The 23,165-nt window shown below is 41.0% G+C and overlaps 1 protein-coding gene across 17 annotated transcripts in view; it reads right to left on the bottom strand.

Moving 5' to 3' along the window:
- ARID1B (AT-rich interaction domain 1B) overlaps positions 1-23,165 on the bottom strand; it is a 451,067-nt gene that overhangs the window by 303,300 nt on the left and 124,602 nt on the right. For all 17 annotated transcript variants that reach the window (XM_075924505.2, XM_075924502.2, XM_075924499.2 and 14 more), the window contains one exon: positions 14,158-14,268. In XM_075924505.2, the coding sequence (XP_075780620.2) occupies positions 14,158-14,268 (111 nt within the window). The remainder of the gene's footprint in view (positions 1-14,157; positions 14,269-23,165) is intronic.

Here is a 23,165-nt window from a genome sequence, read left to right as displayed (position 1 = left end):
AAACTTCTTTTCCTGTTTTTATTTCTGATCCTACCTATTTTCACTGGCATTTGCTATGTTAGGTGTTCACTTGCCACCAACCTTCTTGATAAAAATTGAAACAAAGAAGTCAGTAAGCACTTCTGCCATTTCCACACTTTCTGTTTTTGTCTTTCCCTCCTCACTAAGAAATGGCCCTAGGCTGTCCTTGGTCTTCCCCTTACTTGTAAGGTATTTGTAGAAAGTTTTCTTGTTACTCTTTATGTCTTTAGTTCAGGGGTGTGCAAGAAGCCCGAGGTGATATGCCCAGGATTAGCCCCTGGTGAGCAGACGGTGCTTTATTTGCCAGCATGTTTGCAGGTATGTCTGCTTTCAGCTCCTGTTGGCTGCAGATTGCTGCTCCCAGCCAGTGAAAGCTATGGGAAGCAGTATGGAGAAGGACACCACTTCCTGCAATTCCCACTGGCTGGGAACGACGATCCATGGCCAATGGGAGCTGCAAGCAATCGTACCTGCAGGTAAATAAAGCACTGGCAACCCACCAGGGGCTAACCCTGGTGAGCCTCACTTTGCCCATTGGCTGTTTATTGCTCTAGCTAGGTTGATCTGGTTTTATGCCTTGGCCTTTCTAATTTTGCCCCTAAGTATTTGTTTTATTTGTCCTTTGTACCTTGACCTTTTTTTGTAGGATTCTCTTTTAAATTTTTAGATCATTGAGGATTTCTTTGTTAAGCTAGGGTGGTTTCTTGCCATACTTCTTGGCTTTCCTACATGGTGGAATAGTTTGCTCTTGTGCCCACAATACTGTCTCTTTGAAACTGCCCACTTTCTTCTTGGTCTTCCTCTGAGACTTGCTTCCCATAGGATCATGCCTACCAACTGCCTGAGTTTGCTAATGTTTGCCTTCTTGAAATCCACTGTCTTTATTTTGCTGTTCTCCCTATCATTCCTTAGAATTGGGGTGGGCAATAATTTTTGACCAAGGGCCACTTCAGAAATTTTTGAAGTGGCCCTGGGCCATCCCAGAAGAGGCGGGTCCAGGACACTTCCCTGCTTCCGCGCCCACAGACCCTGATTGGTCTGGGGATGGTGGAGCACATGAAATCTTTGCCCTTTCCCTCCCAGAAAGAACCACCAGCTATTCTGAAGAGCTGGTAATTCTGTCTTGGTGTCCAGGTGGGAGGAGATTTCGTACACTCCCCCCTCTACCCCAAGGCCAATCCCCAAGGGCTTGGGGAGGGGGGAGGAGGGGTTATAAAGCACGCAAAGTCTTCTCTTGCCCTGCCCATATCCTGCAAGGAGCATGTGGCATTTAGAAGCGTTGTGCCCCTTGCAGGGCAAGAGAACACTTTACATGCTCTCCCCACCCTCAAACCATGATTGGCTTAGGGACTGGGGAGAGCATGTGAAGTCTCTTGCTCCCTGCCCCCAGATGCATGGTGCTTGGAGTCAACCGCCAGGTAGACTAAGTGCTGCGCGCTTTCTAATCCTTGATTGGCCTAGAAGTGGCAGGTCCTCCGCAGGCTGGATCAACTCGCTCAGAGGGCTGAATATGGCCTGCGGAGGCCCTTTTGCCCACTCCTGTCTTAGAATTATGGCCAGTTTCACCCAAGCTGCCTTTTGCTTTCCAATTCTCAACCTCCATATTTGTCAAAATCAAGTCTGACTAATTAGTATGTATGGAAACGGTGTTTGGGCTCAAACCCAACTCACAGTTCAGGCTTAGAATGTAGCATAGACATAACCTAAATGGTTAATTGACTATAAAGCTTCTGATTCTACTCTGCAGAAATGGAGGTGAAGTGAGCAAAATTATTAGACAAAAAAGGAAAGTTTGTTTTAAGTCAATTTTTTAAAACCCTTACCTTATTTTTCATAAATACTTCTGTCATCTGAACAAGTAGGTTGTGCCCGCGAAAGCTCATGATACCATCTACATGTTTTGTTAGTCTTTAAGGTGCTACTAGACTATTTGTTGTTTTTTAAAGTTTTTCCTGTTACAGACTAACTTGGCTACCCCTCTGAAGCTTCTTTTTCCAGTCTAATCTATATTTCTAGGGGGAAAAGAGCAAAAACAGGAACCATAATGCAAAGTACAGAATCTCTTCTCTTCTGCTAGTTCCTGCTCCCACAGAAACTGCAGCCAAATTAGTACAAATATGTTAAAGGTATATATTATATATAAAACTTCCTGTCTGACCTCTGTTTTCTTCAGAGTAGAAAATCTGTAGGCTTACACCAGCTTGCAGTAAGAACTGTCTTCTCTCACATTCAGTAGCTGGCAGGGCAGTGCAAATACATTTTTTCTTTAAACAGCTGAAAAGTTCTGGAGCCAAAAATTCCAGTAGTTTGCAATACTTCAAACCGGGAAAAACAGCTAACAAGTCACGTAAAGTGAATTAACATGTATTTAAATAAATAAAAATAGTGTGTATATATTCCTTCCCATTCTGTGTCATTTTCTTTAAAATTATGGGCAAAAATTCTACTGCCAGTTAGCAAAAATGAAGGGGGGAGAAACTCCACACTCTCTACGATAAGAGTTAGAGGGTTACGTTTCACTACTGTGAAATCACAGCTATGACATATTCATTATTTAAAAAACACACACCCGAGATTGTTTTTACATTCTTTTAATCAATAAGTCATCCACACAATGCTTCAAGGTTGCCCTGAAAGCTAAATTCAACATCTCTATCTTTTTTTTTCCTTCAATTGTTCATGTATTTTCCTAACTGAACATTCCTCAGTACACATATGCAAGAAGAAAGAGCATGCTTTGACTGAAGTTTTCATTCAGTTCTTATTTTAAAATACCGAGAAAACCTGCAAATAAAATATAGAAAGAGATTATGGAGGTTCTGCATAATACACAGAAATTAAAAAAAGAATAAGAAAAATTAGCTTATTTTCAAGGACAGAAATAAAATCTAATTTAAAGGGGCCAAATTTTGCAGTAACTTAAGCCTTGTGCAAAACTAATTCATGTTAGTAGAAAATGTGTATTTAAAAATCAAATAAAGGTATTGAAAAATTAGAAAGTTAGTTTACTCTGCAAGTCATATTCTGACTTTCATATTCTGACTTTCTCCAGAGCTTTTTGTTAATGAATGTACTGGGCTTTGTGCAGCTAACATTTATTTTCTTTTGATGCCCCAGAGGTAGTCAAAATATTTTAATAATTTGTATAGTACACATGTATATGTTCAAGAATTCAACTTATGATTTTATGATATGAAACAACACTAGCTTTTTTATCTTTATTGGGTCCATTTATTGCAGCTGCATTTGTATTAGTATAAACAAATATACATATCCAGACTCCCTCAAGTGTGTTGTATGTTATGTCTCTTCATAAAATATTAATTTCTTTAATAATCAGCAGCAAGGATATTTTACAAGCTATTTTTCCTCACATAATTGCCACCTTCAGTAACAGTTAAGACCCAACACAAAGTAGTGCAGTTTATAAATTCATGTCACTTAATCAATCATGATTTGATAGAATCCAAAACAGCACATTTTCCTATGCTAATATATTTATTCAAATGTGCCTCAAAATTCAGTTTTCTTACTGCTGATTTAGAATAAGAGTTCTCAACCTGTGGGGCAAGATGCCTCAGAGGGACATTTGCAGATAACTGGGGGGAGAGAAAGGAGATCATAAGCCTGTTTTCAATTCCCTGTCCTTAGCCTTTTGCTGAAGTGGGAAGCTTTTACAATTCAACTTCAGATGATACTGTATAAAGCAATGTGCCCATTCCAGCAGTACCTCCTTTGCTGAAATTATGTGGGACTGGCGCAAAGTAATCTTGTACTGAAGGAAATCTATTGCAAGTGGCAAAATGCAGGATGTTCCAGTACAACAGATATTTGCAGTCACTGAAATGAGGTAATTTATTCAGACACATGGAGCATATTGTGTACACACTTTTCATACCTGTATTTTGTACACTGTATTTTGCTATTAAAGTAGAGAAACCATTTTGGATCTCCTTACTAACGTGGGAAATGAAAGGGAAGGTTGCTGACAGTGAAGCTAACATATGTCAGTCCAAAGCGAGAAATGGCTTCTGAAAATGCAGTACAGGCAGACCCCAAGTTACGCGGATCCGACTTATGTTGGCTCCGCAGTTACGAACGGGGCTTTTCTCGCCCCGGAGGACGGGAGCGGCGGGACGCCCAGATGCGCCGTGGTCCGCCGCCCCCGTCCTCCGGGGCGAGAAAAGCTGCTCCCCATCTCCCTGGTCTGCAGGGAGACGGGGAGCAAAGCCTTGGAGCACGCCCGCAGCGGGACAGCCTGGGCGCGCTTGAGCTGTCCCCTGCGGGCGTGCTCCGCGGCTCTGCTCCCCGTCTCCCGACCAGCAGACCGGGGAGACGGGGAGCAAAGTCGCGGAGCACGCCCGCAGCGGAACAGCCCAAGTGCGCCCAGGCTGTCCCGCTGCGGGCGTGCTCCAAGGCTTTGCTCCCCGTCTCCCTGCAGACCAGCAGACCTGCAGAGAGACGGGGAGCAAAGCCTTGGAGCACGCCCGCAGCGGGACAGCCCAGGCGCGCTTGGGCTGTCCCGCTGCGGGCGTGCTCCAAGGCTTTGCTCCCCGTCTCCCTGGTCTGACCAGCAGACCAGGGAGATGGGGAGCAAAGCCTCGGAGGACGCTAGCAGTGGGACAGCCGCAGCGCGCCTGGACTGTCCCGCTGCCCGTGTGCTCTGCGGCTTTGCTCCGCGTCTCCCAGGTCAGCAGACCAGGGAGACGGAGCAAAGCCGTGGAGGACTTGGGCGGTCCCGCCACCCCCGTCTCCCTGGTCTGCTGGGCGGGGGTGCAGCTAGTGCCCCCCCCCCAGCAGACCAGGCTTTTCTTGCCTACCCCTGGGGTAGAGCAACTGGGGGCTGCCGGGTTGGTCCCGCAGCGCCGCTCCGGACCAACCCAGCAGCACCCCAGCTGCTCTGCCCCAGGCGTCCTGATTCAGCCGCTGCTGGTCAGTTTCAGCAGCGGCTGAATCAGGACGCCTGGGGCAGAGCAGCTGGGGTGTTGCTGGGTTGCTCCAGTAGCGCCGAGGAGCCGCGCTACTGGAGCAACCCAGCAGCACCCCAGATGCTCTGCCCCAGGCGTCCCCAAGTCAGCCGCTGCTGAAACTGACCAGCGGCTGACTACAGGAAGCCCGAGGCAGAGTTGCTCTGCCCCAGGCTTCCTGGAATCAGTTGCTCATCAGTTTCAGCAGCGGCTGACTTGGGGACACCTCGGTTTCTTAAGTTGAATCTGTATGTAAGTCAGAACTGGCGTCCAGATTCAGCCGCGGTTGAAACTGATCAGTTTCAGCAGCGGCTGAATCTGGACGCCAGTTCCGACTTACATACAGATTCAACTTAAGAACAAACCTACAGTCCCTATCTTGTACATAACCCGGGAACTGCCTGTAGTACAAAGATATCAGAGTTCAAGAAAGCAAATCTGAGGGAAGTTAAGAGAAATCTAGGACCCAAATCAAAGACCCCTGGGGTCAACAGAACTCACTACAGTTCAAACACAATTACACTGATTCTTGATTAGGGTTTCTATGCATGACCATAATTTAAAATAAACAGACAATAATCAATAGCAATTTGTTTATATTTATCATTTGTATTATGGAGGCCTCAATTAACATTGGTGTACCCCTATGCTAAAATGCTCCACAAGCACAGAGGATGACTCAGTCCCTATCTGACCTAGAGCTTACAATCTTAGCCATTGATCCTGAACACATAAACAACTCATAAGCTGTATCTACACAGCAGCATTATTTCAGAATAACGCTAGTTATTCCGAAATAACATAGTCGGTGTCTACACAGCAAGCAGTTATTTTGATACAATGTCGAAAAATAATGTCAAGCTGGAGGACTTCTTACTCGGACTCGGACTCCTTACCCTCATTTTACAAGGAGTAAAGGAAGTCAGAGGAAGAGTGCTCTAACTCGGACTTCCTGCTGTGTAGACAGCGCCAAAAGCCAAAATAAGCTATTTCGACTTAAGCTATGCAATTGGCATAGCTCAAGTTGCGTAGCTTATTTTGACTTTTTAGCTCTGCTGTGTAAAGTTCAATGGGACTACTCAAATGTATAAAGGTTTCAGGATTGAGACCCAAGGCATTTTTAAAAGAAAATCACAATCACAACACTGGAAGATAACAAAGCACTGCCAACCACAGTGACCAATAAATGCCTCGTTGTTTCCCCCCAGTGGGCCTGTGCCTATTAGTCGTCTCCTCTTATTCTCAGACTGTAAGCTCTCCAAAACAGGGCCTGTTTTTTTTGGTTTGGGTCTGTATAGTACCTAACATAATAGAGTAAGGCTCTTCAGCACTGTGACAGACACAAATAAACAAGCAAACCAATACATTGGTGGTAGAGAAGGAAGAAAAAAGAATTTAGTCTCTGACTTCTGTCGCTGCTAAGAATGAGTTGCTGGATTTAATCAGGGTTCTGAGGTTAAGGTCAGAATGGTCGGTACTTATCAGCAAGGCAGTCATTCCACATAATATTCTCTTACACACATACTTGTGGTAGACATAAAAGAAAGAAAAATATTAAGATTATCTCAGGTATTTCCCACTATTTCTATGAGTGAGTAATAGCTTTTTGTCCTATTTTTCTACACAGTATTAAAGGTAGGCCATGGTAAAAATGCATTAAGCCTCAGAATTCAAAATCTGCTATTAACTCAAAACTTGCATATAATCAAAGAGACAAGGAAAATAAGTACAATCGCACAAATTATGGCCAGGACTCTCGAAAATGGAAGTCTAATATTAAGTTCCTAAGTCCATACTTACGACACCTAAATGTCTTGATACTGAGAGGAACTGAACACATAAGCTACATCTACATTGTAGCACTATTTCGGGATACCAGAAGTATCTCAAAATATCTATTCCATGTCTTTTGAGTGCACCTGTTATTTTGAAATAGATTTTGAAATAAACGGCACGCTGTTCCGGTGTCCCTGTAACCCTCATTCCATGAGGGTTAACGGACGTTGTGCAATAGCACTTTATTTCAAAATCTGGTGTTATGTAGACAGTGCCAGATTTCAAAAGAAGCTATTTTGAGTTACGGGTGCAGTGTAGACACACCCATACATGCAACTCCTTCCGACTTCTATGGAACTGACTGGATGCTTGGCACCTCTGAAAAACCACTTACAGAATTTAATTTTAGGCTTCCATTTTTTAAAACGTTGTCCTAAATAAATAAAGGCCATTTAATTTTAAGACATTAAGATTTAACTATCTCCAAATTCTACATGGCTCTGAAATAGCTTCTCTTTTTAAGTTCACTTAACTTTTGCATGTCTACGTTTTTCCAAGTGTTAAATCACACAAAACTGCTATGAGGACACTTTTTTAAGTGCCTTGAAAATGTAATATGCTAAGGAGATGCTCAATATTGTTTTACACTGTTCTGGTACTAAACACTATTTTCTATACTTGTATAGCAGGCATAACATTGCATTTTATATAATTTAAATAAACAGTGCTAATCCATCAAGTAAAAGCAAGCATCCCTGAAAAGCATGAAAAACAAATTAATCACTAATAACAGAATAAAGAAACTCAAAGATCATATCTACATTTGTACATTATTATTATTTTACCAGCAAGAATACTTGCTTGCAGAATTTTATGGGTTCCAGTTTTTATGGGTGAAAAATGTACCCTTTTACAGAGGGCTTGCTCATGGCTCTTCATGCATACCATTTAAAATCCACTTACATCCAACTGGAGGGTTTAAACTGAATTTAAAAGGGCCTCTTGGCACAGAAGTTGACTCTTTACATGAAATCCTAGTTCCTCTGAAGTAAATGGTAAAACTTCCAATAGGACAGGATTTCACCCATTATCTATAAACAGTATGTAGTGAACCAAATTCATCCTTCATATAAAATCATTAACTTCAATGGAACTGTGCTCCCTCATGCTAGAACCCAGTATTCTGACCTGCAAACAGAATCCATACTAGAATAAAATACTTAAGTATGGCAATAGGTGCTTTACAAACATAGGAAGACAGACAAGATTTTATTTATTTCTAGATATGTGTGCATGCACAAGTATATAGAAACATCTTCCTTTATTATGTTAAATGGCAGAGGAAGAAGAAAATAAAAAGGCAACAAAGTCCAATCAGAATTAAAAATAACTTTTTTTTTTAAAGTAGCACCTTCAAACTTCTCAACTAAGGTACAGAGGCGGAAAGAAGCATTAGAGAAAGCTTAGTCACTTGCTATAGCTTAAAGCTTTTTTCCCTTTATTCCAGGCTTAAACAAAGTTCAGTGGGGCATCAAACTGCCTCAGTTTTAAATTACAGTCTGTACTTTAAAATAGAATGCATGCACGACATGTTCCTGAAGCTAGAGGGTGGGAGTGTTATTCACTGAAAATTGAAGGCTTGTTGAGTCAATAATCTTCTTTCACAGAGTAACAATTTTCAGCTAAAATTTCTTGACCCAAACAAAAGAAAACAAGATCATTCAGTTATTTTACAACACTGCAGGAGAAAGCAAAAGGAAGGTGGGGGAAAGACACCACTCTCATCCCTCACTGTGTAAAAACAAAGGAAAATTTCATTCACAAGTATTATAACACTCCTCTATTTCTCTCTCCCCCCCCCTTTTTTGTATTTAACATATTTCCAAATAGTTATTTTCAGCTCAAGAGATGAATAAAAGTAAATAACCAGAGGCTACAATTGCTACCAGGCATTATCCATGTATTTATCAGCCACAGGCTACATTTACCTTCTATTACCAAGAACCAGTTTTCTGACCTTCCTTCAAATCAGCAATAACATTCTGGGTTTGTTAACGGCACTTGAATTTTTATGAGGGATTTTGGTTTTGTTTGTTTAGTTGCAAAGTATCCATCTGGACTACCAAATATTACAGTCTCTACCATCACCTCTCTCTTACTGCTGCTCATTTCCCCCTTTCCTAGACTTCTGTAACCTGTCTACCTTTATAATAATTATTTCTATTATGGTAGCACTCAGAAGCCCTGATCCCACTGCACAAAACCATGCACAAATATACTCAAAAAGCTTACCATGTAGGAAAGGAGAGAGATCATTATTATCAAGTCTCAATTACATATCTGAAATAACACTGGAATTATTTGTCTGGGCTACACAAGATTTCAGTCATTTCCAGTATTTGTAAGTACAAGGGAAACATTTTGTGGAAAAGGATTTTCAGTAGTAGTTCTATTTCCTTGTGTAGACAAGACATTTAGCTGACATCACTGTTCTAGATCAGATAAGTATCCATTTGAAACATTGCCACATTGTCCAAATATATCTAACTTTTCATTTATACTGCACCATTCACTAGATGACCTACACAGGAAATCATGGAAATCTAGTTTTCCCAATAATAGAACCAATTCAAAAATGCATAGCATAAAAACAAACAACTGCTCAACATTTTAAATGCCCTTTGAGGACCAAGTAAAATTAGGTAATACCCAAAATACCAGAAACAATGAGTGGTAAACAAACCACAGAGGAATAATTGTTGTGTTGATGTCCATACTGTCAAATATAATAAAACAAATTGTCATATTTTACTCTGGAGTTGGGACCTCTCAAACTTGGTGAACCCAAACTCAAACATGACTCAGAGTATCACACAAGGTACAGACACCATTCTAATTGCATGGTTCATTACTCATTTTATTTGTTCACAAAACTGTTGTGCATCCATAAAAAAGACCCAATAAGAGATTAGATTTTAGGTTTAACCTGGGAAAACAGAAGTTAAGGCAGAGAAGAGCTCTTACGGCATTTACTTCATTGCACAGTGAATGATGAATATTATCTTTCCCCACTCACCCCAAAGGCTATAAATGCTATTAAAGTAATTCTGATCTTAGCTAAGACTAAGAAGAAATGTATTAGAACTAGGCTGCTTGTTTTATAACAGAGGTTGCTGACCTATTGAGCTTTGGAATGAGCGATGAGGGAAGCCATCCAGTCTCTTCTGGGGCCTAATAAACAGCAAAGGATTTGTAGCTAATGTAGGAGAAACTTGTGTTCTAAGGCAGGGTGATTTGGCTAGAGTCAGCTGATCTTGTACTCAGCCAACCAAGCTGGAAACTACACAAAAATAGGACCTTATTGAAAAATAAGAGGCTGTACCTGAGAACTTTCCTGTGGAAATCAATTACAAATGAACAATAAATAAGAAACAAAACTCCCCATTTCACCAGCTCATTCTACCTACCTCCTCAGCTGTGAAAGTTTATGAAATGACACACACCACAAACAGAGAGTCTATAGCTACTCTATGATCTTTTACTGCCTCCAACAACCACTTTGCTGATGTATCATTAGGAAGCCATATCTGCAAAGCCAGCAAAAAGGTAAAGGGTTTTTACCTTTCCAGCAATCACAGAACTGTGTATCTTGCCGCTAGTCCTTAACTTTAAAGAAATCCCCTTGGTAGTAGTTGTTCTCCAGTCTTTCATCCAGGAATCCTCTTCCCCCACCCTCGCAAAGGGAACAGTTTCCATTTATTACTTCCTCTACTTCACAGAAAACCAAATACCCAGGTTCTCTCAGAAACCTGGCACTTCCTTCCAATTGTGACCAAAACAAAAGTGCTGCAAATACTATTCTATGCAACATTTCACTTGGCTCTTAGTGACTCCAAATAGTCAAAACCCTCTAGGGCAAACCCTACAGATAGCTGACCATTAGTAGAAGGAAGGGGAGCTTTGTATAGCACCTGATGGGCCATTAGGAGTAGCCAATAAAACTATATTTTGTTTGTAGACATTTGTTCCCAACCCACATTACAAATATGTCTCCTTTGAACTTTATGGGGACATTCATACCAGGACTTTTATATACAATGTGTGAAGGAAATGGAACAACTATTGACCTGTATAGCTGTGCTTACTATGACACTAACCTGTTGGGAAACTTCCCAAAGAATGACACAAATCAGCTTTCAGAACTGCAGTAGGTGGTTAACTCCTCTTGCAAACCATCAAAGCATTCATTAGCCGTTTACTAGTGCCAGGGGAAACTATCCAACATTTATTATTTGGTTTCTTTGTTCTTTTAGATATGCATATAAACTTGCTACGTAACCTAGAGCAAACAGTTATGATGTCTGAAACACCTATAAGAAGTAAACTATACCAGGTAAATTGTATACTTATTGTATACAGGACTAGCATGAACTAAAACATAACCAAATATTATGAAAAATGAAACAACCTTGGCACCATTTGATACTAAAATAGCTCATGGAGACTTATTGACTACCATCGACAACAACATTAGAAAACAGATTTTAAAAACAACACTCAGAAGATATACTTAATGCCCCAAAGTGACTCCCAAACACGCAGTTTTAATATAGAGGAGTTTCAGGAATATTACACAAGAGATGCTGGCCACGGGTTATGGAAGCTAGACCAAAACTGGATACAGAACTTTGCTGTTCAAGAAATGGGTGGAAAGAGCAGGTGCGATTCGAATATATGTTCTGTCAACTCTTAGCTCCCATAAAGAACCATGTTACAGTATTTACCACTCCAGCATCCTTGAGACACTGACTGTTCCTATTCAAAGTAATATAATGGGCTACTGTCATTTTAATGGTAACACAATCTCAGAAGGAGAAGTATTTTTTAATTCTACAATAACGATATTCTTTCTTTCAAAGATTAAGAAGGTGGAGAATAGTGCATTCACAAAATAGGAAACAATGTCTGTACATACGTAGGATTGCTTTTGTTTTTAAATTATATGAAAAGTAATTTAAATCTCAGAAATCCCCCATGCTAGTCTCAGAAATCCCCCTCTTCTACTCTTTTTTAAAAGAGTAGGATTTTTGAGTGGATGAAGCAGATTTTGGATTTTTATCTAAGTTTTTCAATGATAAATTCAATTAATAAAGATTGAGTGACCAATTTAAACCTATGGGCCAAAAATTGTATAATTTAATTATAAAACCATCAGCTCATGGTTAAAATAATAATGAACAGAATATACCAAACACTTTATGGTATGGCATAATACCTGATACTCTTCTCATACTTTGCTGATGTGGGGGATAGAAAATTAGGACAGATACTGACATTTTCAATATCTTGCACGTACCATGTAACAAAATGGTAACCAAATTATTAGACCACTGTGTGGGGCAGAGAGACATAAGCCACTATATGAAGGGAAAAGGGGGTCTTGCCCACATCAACGTTTTTAAATCTGTTTAACTGTTGCCAAAACAGTTCACATCCACACTAGTTGCTAAGTACAACTGATTATCAACAACGATTTTTGAGCTAGTCTCACAAAGGGTTTACTAGAAAAATGCTGAAACTAAAACCACTTCAAAAGTAAGTGGACAGTGCTGTTTAAACCAATTTTCATAGCTCCTCCAAAAAGCATACATGTATCTTTGTGTATAAAATCAGGTGGAAGGAATTTATGATATACATACTGCTGGTCATTGTCCTGTTTTAAAAAGAGCTAAAAAAAAATACTGATTACACAAAGCGTTGTCTTTAACACAGGCTTCAAAACATCTTTAGACAGGACAGATACGTGATTTAAACAACAGAAAAAACTATAAGGTAGAGAGAGACTGAGCTTGATCAACCTACCAAATGGAGTTGTCACAACATGAAACAATTTTATGATAATTTTCTAGTTCTGAATATTTGATTGATTGGCTGAGAATTCTTCCTGTGCTTTTAGGAATGGATGGTAGCATAATATGTCACTGGAAAAATACAGTAGGTTCTTGGATTCCACATATAACTTCAGTGTCTAGATAAGTTAAGCATACTTAATATACCTGCTCTTCGAACGGGTCCCTCCACTAATTTAAAATGATTACATGCCCGCTGAACTGTAAGAGTACTCTTGGAAACATCCTATAGTTCAATGCAATCGTATTCACAGCTACAAATAACTTGGTTTAACAAATTTGCCTCTTTTAGCCTAAAAATATTTAAACTGGTTTAAGTTTGTGTGGGCACATGAATCTGATTTACTTTGTATACAATAACCACAGGTAAATGGAGAGCAGAAAACATATTTTTCATCTTACAGCAGGTCACTGAAGATCTTGATGTACAGAATAGTCCTGATGTCTTCTGCTAAATGTATTGATTTATTGCCTTTTTTCCATAAAGTTAATACAACTAGTCAAAGTTCTTTTAACATTATCATCTATCACAAAAACTCAAGTGATAAAAAGTGTTGCTATAATTCTGATTAGCATCATTCTTTAGTCCAGGGGTAGGGATCCATTGAGGGGGAGAGGGGATTGCTGACCCAAAGAAAAATCTGTTGGGGGCCAGGGACTGTGGGGAGATGGCAGGGGGCTGGAGTGCCAGAGTGGGCTCCCCAATGCTGGGAAAGGCTCTGAGACTCAAGGGTCAGATCCAGGCAACCCAGGCCACCAGGCCTTAGGCTCCCCATCCCTGATTTAGCCTGTTTCAATAGACTAAAACAGAATTAAGCTTGTCAAAAGATGTGTCCATTATTTTTCCAAGTGTCTTATACTATGGTTGCTGACAACTAATGAACTATGTTTCAGGTTTGCAGGAAATAACTCATGGCATAGCTGCTTCTTACTGAAGCTTAAAAGGTTTCTGAAATAAAATCAGAACATATTTCAGGGGAGAAAAACCTCAAAGGAGGAGCCAAGAGTTAAAAAGGTCCTGAATAATTCTCCTGTGTATGACTGAAAAATCAAAAAACTCAGAAGGAACCATAGTCTTTCCTCTCTGTGCACACACAAATTTGGGTACAAATTTGTGAATTAGTTTAAGTATTGAGCTAGTTCAAGCTAAAGAACCTCAACATAATATCTTAACCTTACACAGATAAAATAAACTATATTAAATATGACAAACTGTGTGGTGGCCACTAAACAAATTAATACCAAATGAATTATATGACTAAGAGACTTCCTTTAAGGGATAAGGAATTACCTTAGATAATATATTGATCACTCACTGTCATCAGTTTTCATTATGCTTTTAAAAGAAATGTGGTATTAAAACTGTTATATATTTGTCATCTCAAAATCTCATCCACTTATCACAGACAGTAAGATCTTTATAAAATATTGTTCACTTTAAAATAACGTACTACTATTCTACAACAGGCATGTTAATTTCTTACTGGTAAGCTTGATGGCCTTTCTTGTTGTATTAGGTTTAAGTCTTCATGATTAGGCTTTCCTGAGGCTATAGGGGGTTGGGATCTTGTTCCATAGCCTTCCTGAGACATGTCCTGCAAAAACAAAATTATAAAAACATTATGGTTATTCATGCGCCATAGCAATCACAACTAAATCCATGTGAAGGAAGGGTGAAGAGATAGCAGTTGACTTCTGATCTGATTTTTTGTATTGATCAAAAGATTGTATAAGACAAATCCTATTTTGAGTGGAATCATCAAGTGCAAATGGATACCATTATGACTTTAATATTTTATAAAGAAATAAGAATGGCAGACTATCATAAACAAACAGGTGTGCATCCATTTGTGTTACAATGGTACAGGTTAAAATAATCAATTAAATACATCTTTCTTTTTTGAAGCACTGGAGGAAATAAGAAGCCAAAACATTTTCCAGATGATCAAATATTGATAGCAAATCTTTTGGTGAAATTTTTAGTCAGTTGGAAAATCTTACAATACTGGGAGAATGCTTCACAATCATGCTATGTCATCAGATTCCAGTAATCTTTCTGACTTCAACACCACACAAATAGCTTTCAAACACAAAACCCTCTCAGAAAGAGTGTGACATATACAATGCCTAACTTCCCAGAAAAGAACTATAGTTGATCAGAATCACACCTATGTCTATATCAGCAACTTATATGAAAGTCGAAAGGCCTTCCTTACCGCACAAATCTACACAGTGTTACATAATGCCATAAGATCACTCACTTCACCTAGGGAAAAAAACCCTCTCTAAATGCAGCGACAATCTTAGCTACTATACTTCAGGTTACCAACTTCTATACAAAGTTGAGAAAGAGGACAGAATGTGAAATGCTTATTTTAGCATGTAAAACTGGCAAGGAAAGTTGAAGAACCAGTTTCTGATTGTAAAGGAAAAAAGTATCACACCTTAAAAGTTCTTCTGTTCTGTTACATTACATTTTTGGTTTTTTATTTCTCTCCAATTTGTACAATTTTACATTGTTTTTGTCCCATCTTACAATTCTGACAAACACCTAAAAGAACATTAAAAAAAAAAGACATATTTTTGGCTTTAAAATGTTCCTCAAGCTTTTCTCTACCCCCACCCATGCTCTACAAATTACACTGCTACTACGTAAAGGACTGTTCCTAAAGCCTAGATGCCCTGTCCAACAACAATTATTGACAATTTAGTTACTCCACAAAAAGTAGCTTTCAGAACAGTAGTTTTTTGCTCCTGCTCTAATGATGGTCTGACCAAGGGAACTATGTGAACAACCCTACTGTTTTCACCCTGCCAACTCCATAAATTTTGAGATGTACTACAAAAGCATCAACAGGAAGAAGAAATAACATCAAGAGAAAATGTATCAAGGTTTAAAAACAAATACTAACAAAACTGATAGTCATATGTAAACCAGCAATAAACTGGTCTATCCAATATAAGCACATTGTAAGTAAAATCAAGGAACACTTAAAAAGGCCAGCACTTCAATCTGGTTACCAGCAGAGGGTAACAATTAGGCTTAAGGGTGACATAGGCTGATGGCTGAATCATTATTATCTACTGTGACACACACCCCTACCCCGGCTTTTCCCCCTCCCAGATTTCCACTTGTCACACAGCTCTCCTGCTGTGTAGACCAGCAGGTTCCTGTGGATTAACAGCAAGGTTTAAAATCAACAAATGGCACAAGGCCTCCATTCAGCAGCCTTCACCCTCTTACAAAGGAACATAAAGGTGCAGGACAGCTTCACAATAGGCAAACAAATGAGCAAACCTCTGCTTTCCTTTTTGTTTAAGCACATACAGAGTTGCACACTATTTGTGGCCATTGCATAGGCGTCCGTAATAAACCTGGTTTTGAAAACAGTAGCAACAGTGGATTTGAACTGTGCATTCAGCATTCTCTCTCTTTTTCATCCTCCCTTTACAGCCAACAAACAAGAACCGCTTTAAAAAAAAACCAAAAAAAAAAAACCGAGGAAGATAAATGGGATATTCAATTTAGCAGACATCATCTCAGAAATAAAGTTATTCTTCATTCCAAACCGACACTGCTGCATTAGGACAATTTTCTTGGGAAATGAAAGATGTTTTATGGTTTGAAAAATCAAATAAGAGTTATTAACCCCTTATGAAGTACTGAGCATTGCTGTTCCCACATGTTTGCTGGGTCTTATTTAAAAACTCATTTCCTACTAAAATTTCCTGGGGGGAGGCAACATGTGTTTTCATGAGAAGCACAGAAGGACGAATTGAATCATTTCTTGGTTATTTATTTGGAGACTGTCCATGGGCTATCTTTCTACATATTGAAGAGTACGTGAAAGACAGAACTGACAGCCCTGTAGTCTTAAATGCACTATGTACCCACAGATTATTTTAACAGGCAGCAGGAAAGCAAGCTTCCCTATATAATGGCCCACCAGTGCACTTCCATTCTGGTCTTGGAGAGACCAAATCTAGGCCTGGGAGGAAAGACCAGCAAGTAAGACATAGAACTGGATACTGCAGACAACTATGCCAATTAAGATGTGAATCCTTGTACATTCTGAACAGGATTGAGACCTGTTCATGTAAAGTCATTACACAAAAACATATTTTGTCACTGGCAATTCAGGAAGCAGCAACCTAGAGGAGAAAGACTCTCTATTAGGCTATGTCTAGACTTCGCAGAAGATTCGAAAGAGGATATGCAAATTGAGTGGGAATTTGCATATCTTCTTCCGATCTCACTTTTAAAAGCGGAGCTTTCAAAAGTGAAAGTAGTCTAGATAAGTTTTTTCCAGCAAGCCCCCGCCCCGCTTTGGAAAAGCTGCATAAACCTCATTTTTTGAGGAAAAGCGGCTTTTCAAAAGTGAGATCGAAAGAAGATATGCAAATTCCCACGGAATTTGCATATCCTCTTTCAAATCTTCCGCATAGGCTAGACGAGCCCTTATTGTTTGCAGTGTTGTTGTAGCCATCTTGGTCCCTGGATATCAGAGAAAAAGGAGGGTGAGGTGATCTCTCCTACCGGGATAAATTCTATTGGTTGGGAGACAAATTTTTAAACTTTCATAGAACTCCCTGAAGAGCATGTAAGCTTGTCCAAGAAAAGGTATCACCTCACCCACCGTGTCTCTATAGTTTATCATCAGCTTTCTATGAATTTCAGATAAGGAACTCAAAAACAAATAGTTGTTTTTAAAAAAAGTTGAACGTTATGACAATGGAAATCTGGAGAAATAATTTAACATACAAATTTACCAAAGTGTTGGCTTTATAAACAAAGGAAAGACCTCAATATAATTCTTTCCCTGAACACGAGGGATGAGATCACTTTTCTCTATTACAGCAAAATATTTATTAATGCACAGAGCATTCAGAACGATTATAATAGGTTTTTGCAGCTAAAGACATGATAAGGGAAGGTATAGTCAAATAGGATAGTGTATCATGTCACTACAAATGCATGTGGAATTATAGTTTTCATTTTCAGTTCCGAGACTGCAATATTCTCTAAGATTCCTGATAATTTTTTCAATCTATTTCACTCACAAAACAGTAACCATTGACAACTTCAGCTTTCTAAACAAAGCTTAGAGCTTTTATTTAGCACAGCAAAATGTCATCCTATAGAAGTGGTTTAGTATGTGTGCGTGCTAGAGAAAGAAGGGCTTACTTTAAAATAGAAGGCTAAAAGTTTCCATTCACTCAAACCTTTCTAATTCTGGAAGAAATCCATTGGCTGCTGCAGCAAGAACTATCAGCAAAATCCTAAAATTAACCAAAAGTTGAACTTCTCCATAAGACTTTAGGAAAGGCAACAGATCAAGCCATTGAATTGTCAGGTGTATGTACAACAGTAGTTGAGATTTGGGTTTTTAAAAAATACAGCATAATTTGTGTTGGAACCTTTTTTATATATTAGTGAAATGCACATTATACACGTCACATCAAAGGAGCATTTATAACAGTAAAAAGCAGATAAATGATCAAGATGAAAGATAACAGTGAAAAATCATGCAGCTGGGGATGTAGCTCAGAAAGCATTTAATACATAGATAGCAGTGGTATCAAAATACAGTTTACTAACATAAATCAGATACGGTTGTGCGCCTAGGAAGTCACGTCCCTCACCATATAACAATAAACTAATTAAAATCTCATTCCAATAAATTGTTCACCCCACTCTGTAAGTTAATTAATTTATAATGGCCCAAAATCACAGACTTGGGGTGCATGTGTGCAAAATAGATTTTTTTCAGTATTCTGTAAATTTATACTATTTAGTAAGGTAGGTCATATTATAGATCAGCGTTTCCCAGAGTGTGGTCTGCAGCCCAATACCAGTCCTTAGAAAAAGAATACCGGTCCTTAGAAAAATTATCGTGCACAATCCTACTAATTTGTGTGATGAGGTAGCAGCACTCTGCACTGCCAAACACAACCCTCTTGGGAGATAGCCCGTCACCACGGCGTCTCTGCCAGGCATGCTCCCAGGTGGCGGGACTAGATCCAGCAGGCACTAGGACCCAGAGAGAAGGCCAGGCACCGTACGCACCAACTCAGAAAGTCGGGCGCTGGACACAGGCGGGGGAGCCAGCTGATGAAGAGTTCAGGATTGGGACTGGGAAGGGAGGGCATAACAACCCACCGGACAGGTAGGGCCAGCAACACAATTTATCAGCATATTTGCTTAATGAATATGCAGATGTTACCTATCCTCCAAAAGCTTGTGAATGGGTTTACTGGTCCCCAGTATCATAGATCATGGAACCACTCTCATAGATCATTCATGTTAGCATTACAGGGTTGCCAACTCTGACTCAAGATATTCTTGGAGATTCTTCCCTCGCTCCCTCTTCCTCTTCCTCCCTCTCCCTTTCCCCCTATATGGTCTAATGTCATTTTCTTAAAATAGCCTTTAAAATCTGCAGGATTGCTTTCAGTAGTCACTGTGAGATTCGTGCTAGTTCTGGGAGAATCCAGGCCAATCCTGGAGGGTTGACAATCCTACCAAAAAACCTCTGTTCCTCAACAATGCAACAAGAGATCTCTCTTGGGGCGTGTCTCTTTAGCAGATGTTGTATATGGGCTAGCCTACCTGAGACAGTATAGGTAACAAGAGCTGTGAAGAAAATAAAGCGCAGGCTTCAGAACAGGCTAATACGCTGTACCTGGGAAATCTGTACTGAGGTCTTTACAGCACTGTCTTCACAGCTCTTGTTATCCACACTAGCTGTATTTAAGACAGATTCGGCAGGATAGCCTATGCACGGCTTTTGCTGTGTAGACATACTGGAAACATTTTAGAAATAGTAAATGGATTTTTTTTTAAAGTAAAACATGACATTGTTTAACTGGGCCTCGTTCAAAGAGATGCATTCACACTTGCATGGGATACCTGTCTTGTTTTCTGTATAGGCTCTCCCCGAGTTACGAACAAGTTACGGACCAAACACTTGGCTGTAACTCAAAGTGTTTGTAACTCGGACCCCATTGAGTTACATGGCGACCACGGTGTTCGTAAGTGCGGATTGTGTTCGTAACTCAGGGACCGCATTTACGACAGAAGCGGTTGTAAATGCAAACAGTCGTAATTCAACCGTTCGCAACTCAGGGACCGGCTGTATCTGAATTAATGTACTACTCATTTGCTCAAAACAGTTTAGCTGTAATTCACTCACCATCTAGTTCTGTTGAAGGAGAGTGGCTAATTATAAAAGTTTAAATTATTTTTTATTTAAAAAATGAAAGTGTGGTAAAGTATTTAAGCTATAGGGCAAACCCAATTAAAAGGAAAAAAAGAAATATCACCTTTAATTTTATTTCTATTGCAGTAAATTTGAGAGGGATAACTTAAAGCCACACTGATTCCCATGCAGATAAGTAGAACAGTGGCTCCTGATCTTCATAAAATCCATAGAAGAGGCCACTTAAAAGATATACTATAGAAGGCTTCCATTTTAAAACCTCATTACAATCTCAGTTTATATCCTCGATTCAGTTGGTTGATCCTTAAAAGATTTCAAATATATCTTGAAGTCTTCAAATTCAACAGTAAAGTGCCAACAATAAAATGAAAGCAAAGGTAAAAATCTGTTCCGAGGTCCTCTCCAAGATAGAGGTCAGGACCCAGTGTAACAGAGGAGGAGTATATTGCTCTACTACACAGAGCTATTTTACTCAGCTCTGAAGGAACTCTAGGCAACAGAATCAGAGCAGGTGATGTGTTAGAACCTAGAAAGAAATACAGGCAGTCCCCCGAGTTACACGGATCCGACTTAAGTCGGATCCGCACTTATGAACGGGGCTTTCTCGCCCCGGAGCTCGCAGGCAGCGGGACCGCCCAGAGCACAGCGGTCCCGCCACCTCGACCTCCAGGGCGAGAAAAGCTGCTCCGGGTGCCCCATGTCTGCCGGGGACCGTCTCCAGCAGACCAGGGACACCTGGAGCAAAGCCGGGGAGGCAGAGGGGTCCCGCGCCTCTGAGGCTTTGCTCTGGCTTTCCTCTGGCAAAGCCTCAGAGGCGCGGCACCCCGCCGCCGCTGCCGCTTTGCTCCCGGTGCCTCTGGTCTGCTGGGGACCGTCTCCAGCAGACCAGGGACACCCGGAGCAAACCCGGGGAAGCAGAGGGGTCCCGTGCCTCTGAGGCTTTGCTCTGGCAAAGCCGGGGAGGCGCGGGACTCCGCTGCTGCTGCCGCTTTGCTCCCGGTGCCTCTGGTCTGCTGGGGACCGTCTCCAGCAGACCAGGGACACCTGGAGCAAAGCCGGGGAGGTGGAGGGGTCCAGAGCAAAGCCTCAGAGGTGCGGCACCCCGCCGCTGCTGCGGCTTTGCTCCCCGTGTCCCTGGTCTGCTGGAGGGGGGGGTGCAGCTAGTGGCCCCCCCCCCCCCCCAGCAGACCAGGGAGACGGGGAGCAAAGCCCCGGGCCTGTGGTAGAGCAGATGGGGCGCTGCCGGTTGGTCCCGCAGCACCACTCCTTGGCGCTACTGGACCAACCCAGCAGCACCCCAGCTGCTCTGCCCCAGGCGTCCCCAAGTCAGCCGCTGCTGAAACTGACCAGTGGCTGACTACAGGAAGCCCCTGCCCCGGGCTTCCTGGAATCAGCCGCTGATCAGTTTCAGCAGCAGCTGACTTGGGGATGCCTGGGGTTCTTAAGTTGAATCTGTATGTAAGTTAGAACTGGCGTCCAGATTCAGCCACTGTTGAAACTGATAGGTTTCAGCAGCGGCTGAATCTGGACGCCAGTTCCGACTTACATACAGATTCAACTTAAGAACAAACCTACAGTCCCTATCTTGTACGTAACCCGGGGACTGCCTGTATTCATTGTGATCACCACTTTAGATATTCATGCATTCATTTTGTACCACATATATTACAAGTACACGTACACACACACACACACACACACACACACACACACACATTCCCATCTCTCCATTTCCAACTCAGGAATACCAAATTCACCTGCCAAACCCAGCTTTTACAAGAGGACAGCCAATTTGTTATCACAACACCATCAGAGCAGTAGAGTCGGCAAGGCAGCACTCAGGAAAAAAAATGCCACACTCACAACTTTAAAGTCCCACAAAAGGGAGTTAAACGTAATACCATCTAAAAATACGGAAGACAAACTAAATCCCAGGCGCAGATTATCTTTCCATTAGACCAAACTGATAGTGTTTTACAAGCATTTCTGGATTTCATGCACCAATGGGTTGCAACTCTAACGAATGAGTGCAAAGAAGCAGTATCAGTCATACAGCATCAAAGTAATTTGGAACCAAAAAGATCCTCTCATTTCTTCCTCTGTCTACTTTTCCCAGATGAAACTTCCTAAGTATTCAAAACATTAAAAAAAAGACAACAAACCAAGAACTGACCACAGAACCTATGAACTAACAATCTCTCTTTAAAAGTGAGGGGTGCGGAATGGGAAAAGAGAAGAGAAAGGGAGAAAAGTATACTGTTACTACAAGAATGCATTTCAAAACAGGATAGAGTGAACTTGACAATTTGGTGGATCAGCAGCAAAACTAACTATAAATTATTATCCATCTACCAGTCTGGAGCAATCTCTAAAAACAGAGAGGATTTAAAAAGGGAACAATCATTGTCACATTATGGCCAAATGCTGTAGCCTCAGAAGCAGAGGTATTCTACCTAAAGCGCTTGATGAGAGTGCCAAAATGTCCAAACTGAAGCCTTCTAAAATTCTCAAACAAGGACCTGGTCACTGGTCCTTTACAGGCTCCACCCAACCAATGTTCCCTTTAATCCAGCACTTCCCAAAGTGCGGTCCATGGCCCAGTACCAGTCCTTAGAAAAAAAAAATACCGGTCCTTAGAAAAATTATTGCGCATGATCCAATTAACTTGTGTGATGGGGTAGCAGCACCCCACACTGCCGAGCGTGGCAGCGCAGCCCTCTTGGGAGAGAGCCTGCCGCCACGGCGTCTCTGCCGGGCATGCTCGTGGGCGGTGGGGCTATATCCGGTGGGAGCTAGGAGAAGGCCAGGCACCGTGCACACCGAAGCAAAATGCCTGGCGCCGGACGCAGCCGGGGGAGCCAGCACCAGCCAATTAAGCAGCCAGCATTGGGGCCAGAAAAGGGGGGAAGGGTTGGAACAACTTGCCGGACAGGTAGGGCCAGAGACAATTTATTTGCATATTCATCATTTGCTTAATGAATATGCAAATATGCAAATAACTGTTACCTGTCCTCCAAAAGTTTGTGAATGGGTATACTGGTTCCCAGGATCAAGAAGTCTGGGAACCGCTGCTCTAATCTTTTCCATCCATGTGTGGAATAATTTTATGCATACCAAGACATGTGCAAGTATGCACCACCAATAGAAACACAAAACCTAGATGTGCACATTCTGCTAATTCAGCTGAGTGGCATATGCAATTCTCTTATGTGGCTACACAAGACCCAAGCTGATGCTGTGAGATAAGGGTTCAGGTCATAGCTTGATGATCA

Source organism: Pelodiscus sinensis, chromosome 3 (genome assembly GCF_052426305.1).
Source record: "Pelodiscus sinensis isolate ZL-2025 chromosome 3, ASM5242630v1, whole genome shotgun sequence".
Classification (NCBI taxonomy): Eukaryota; Metazoa; Chordata; order Testudines; family Trionychidae; genus Pelodiscus; species Pelodiscus sinensis.
This window is presented reverse-complemented; position numbering and strand designations above follow the sequence as displayed.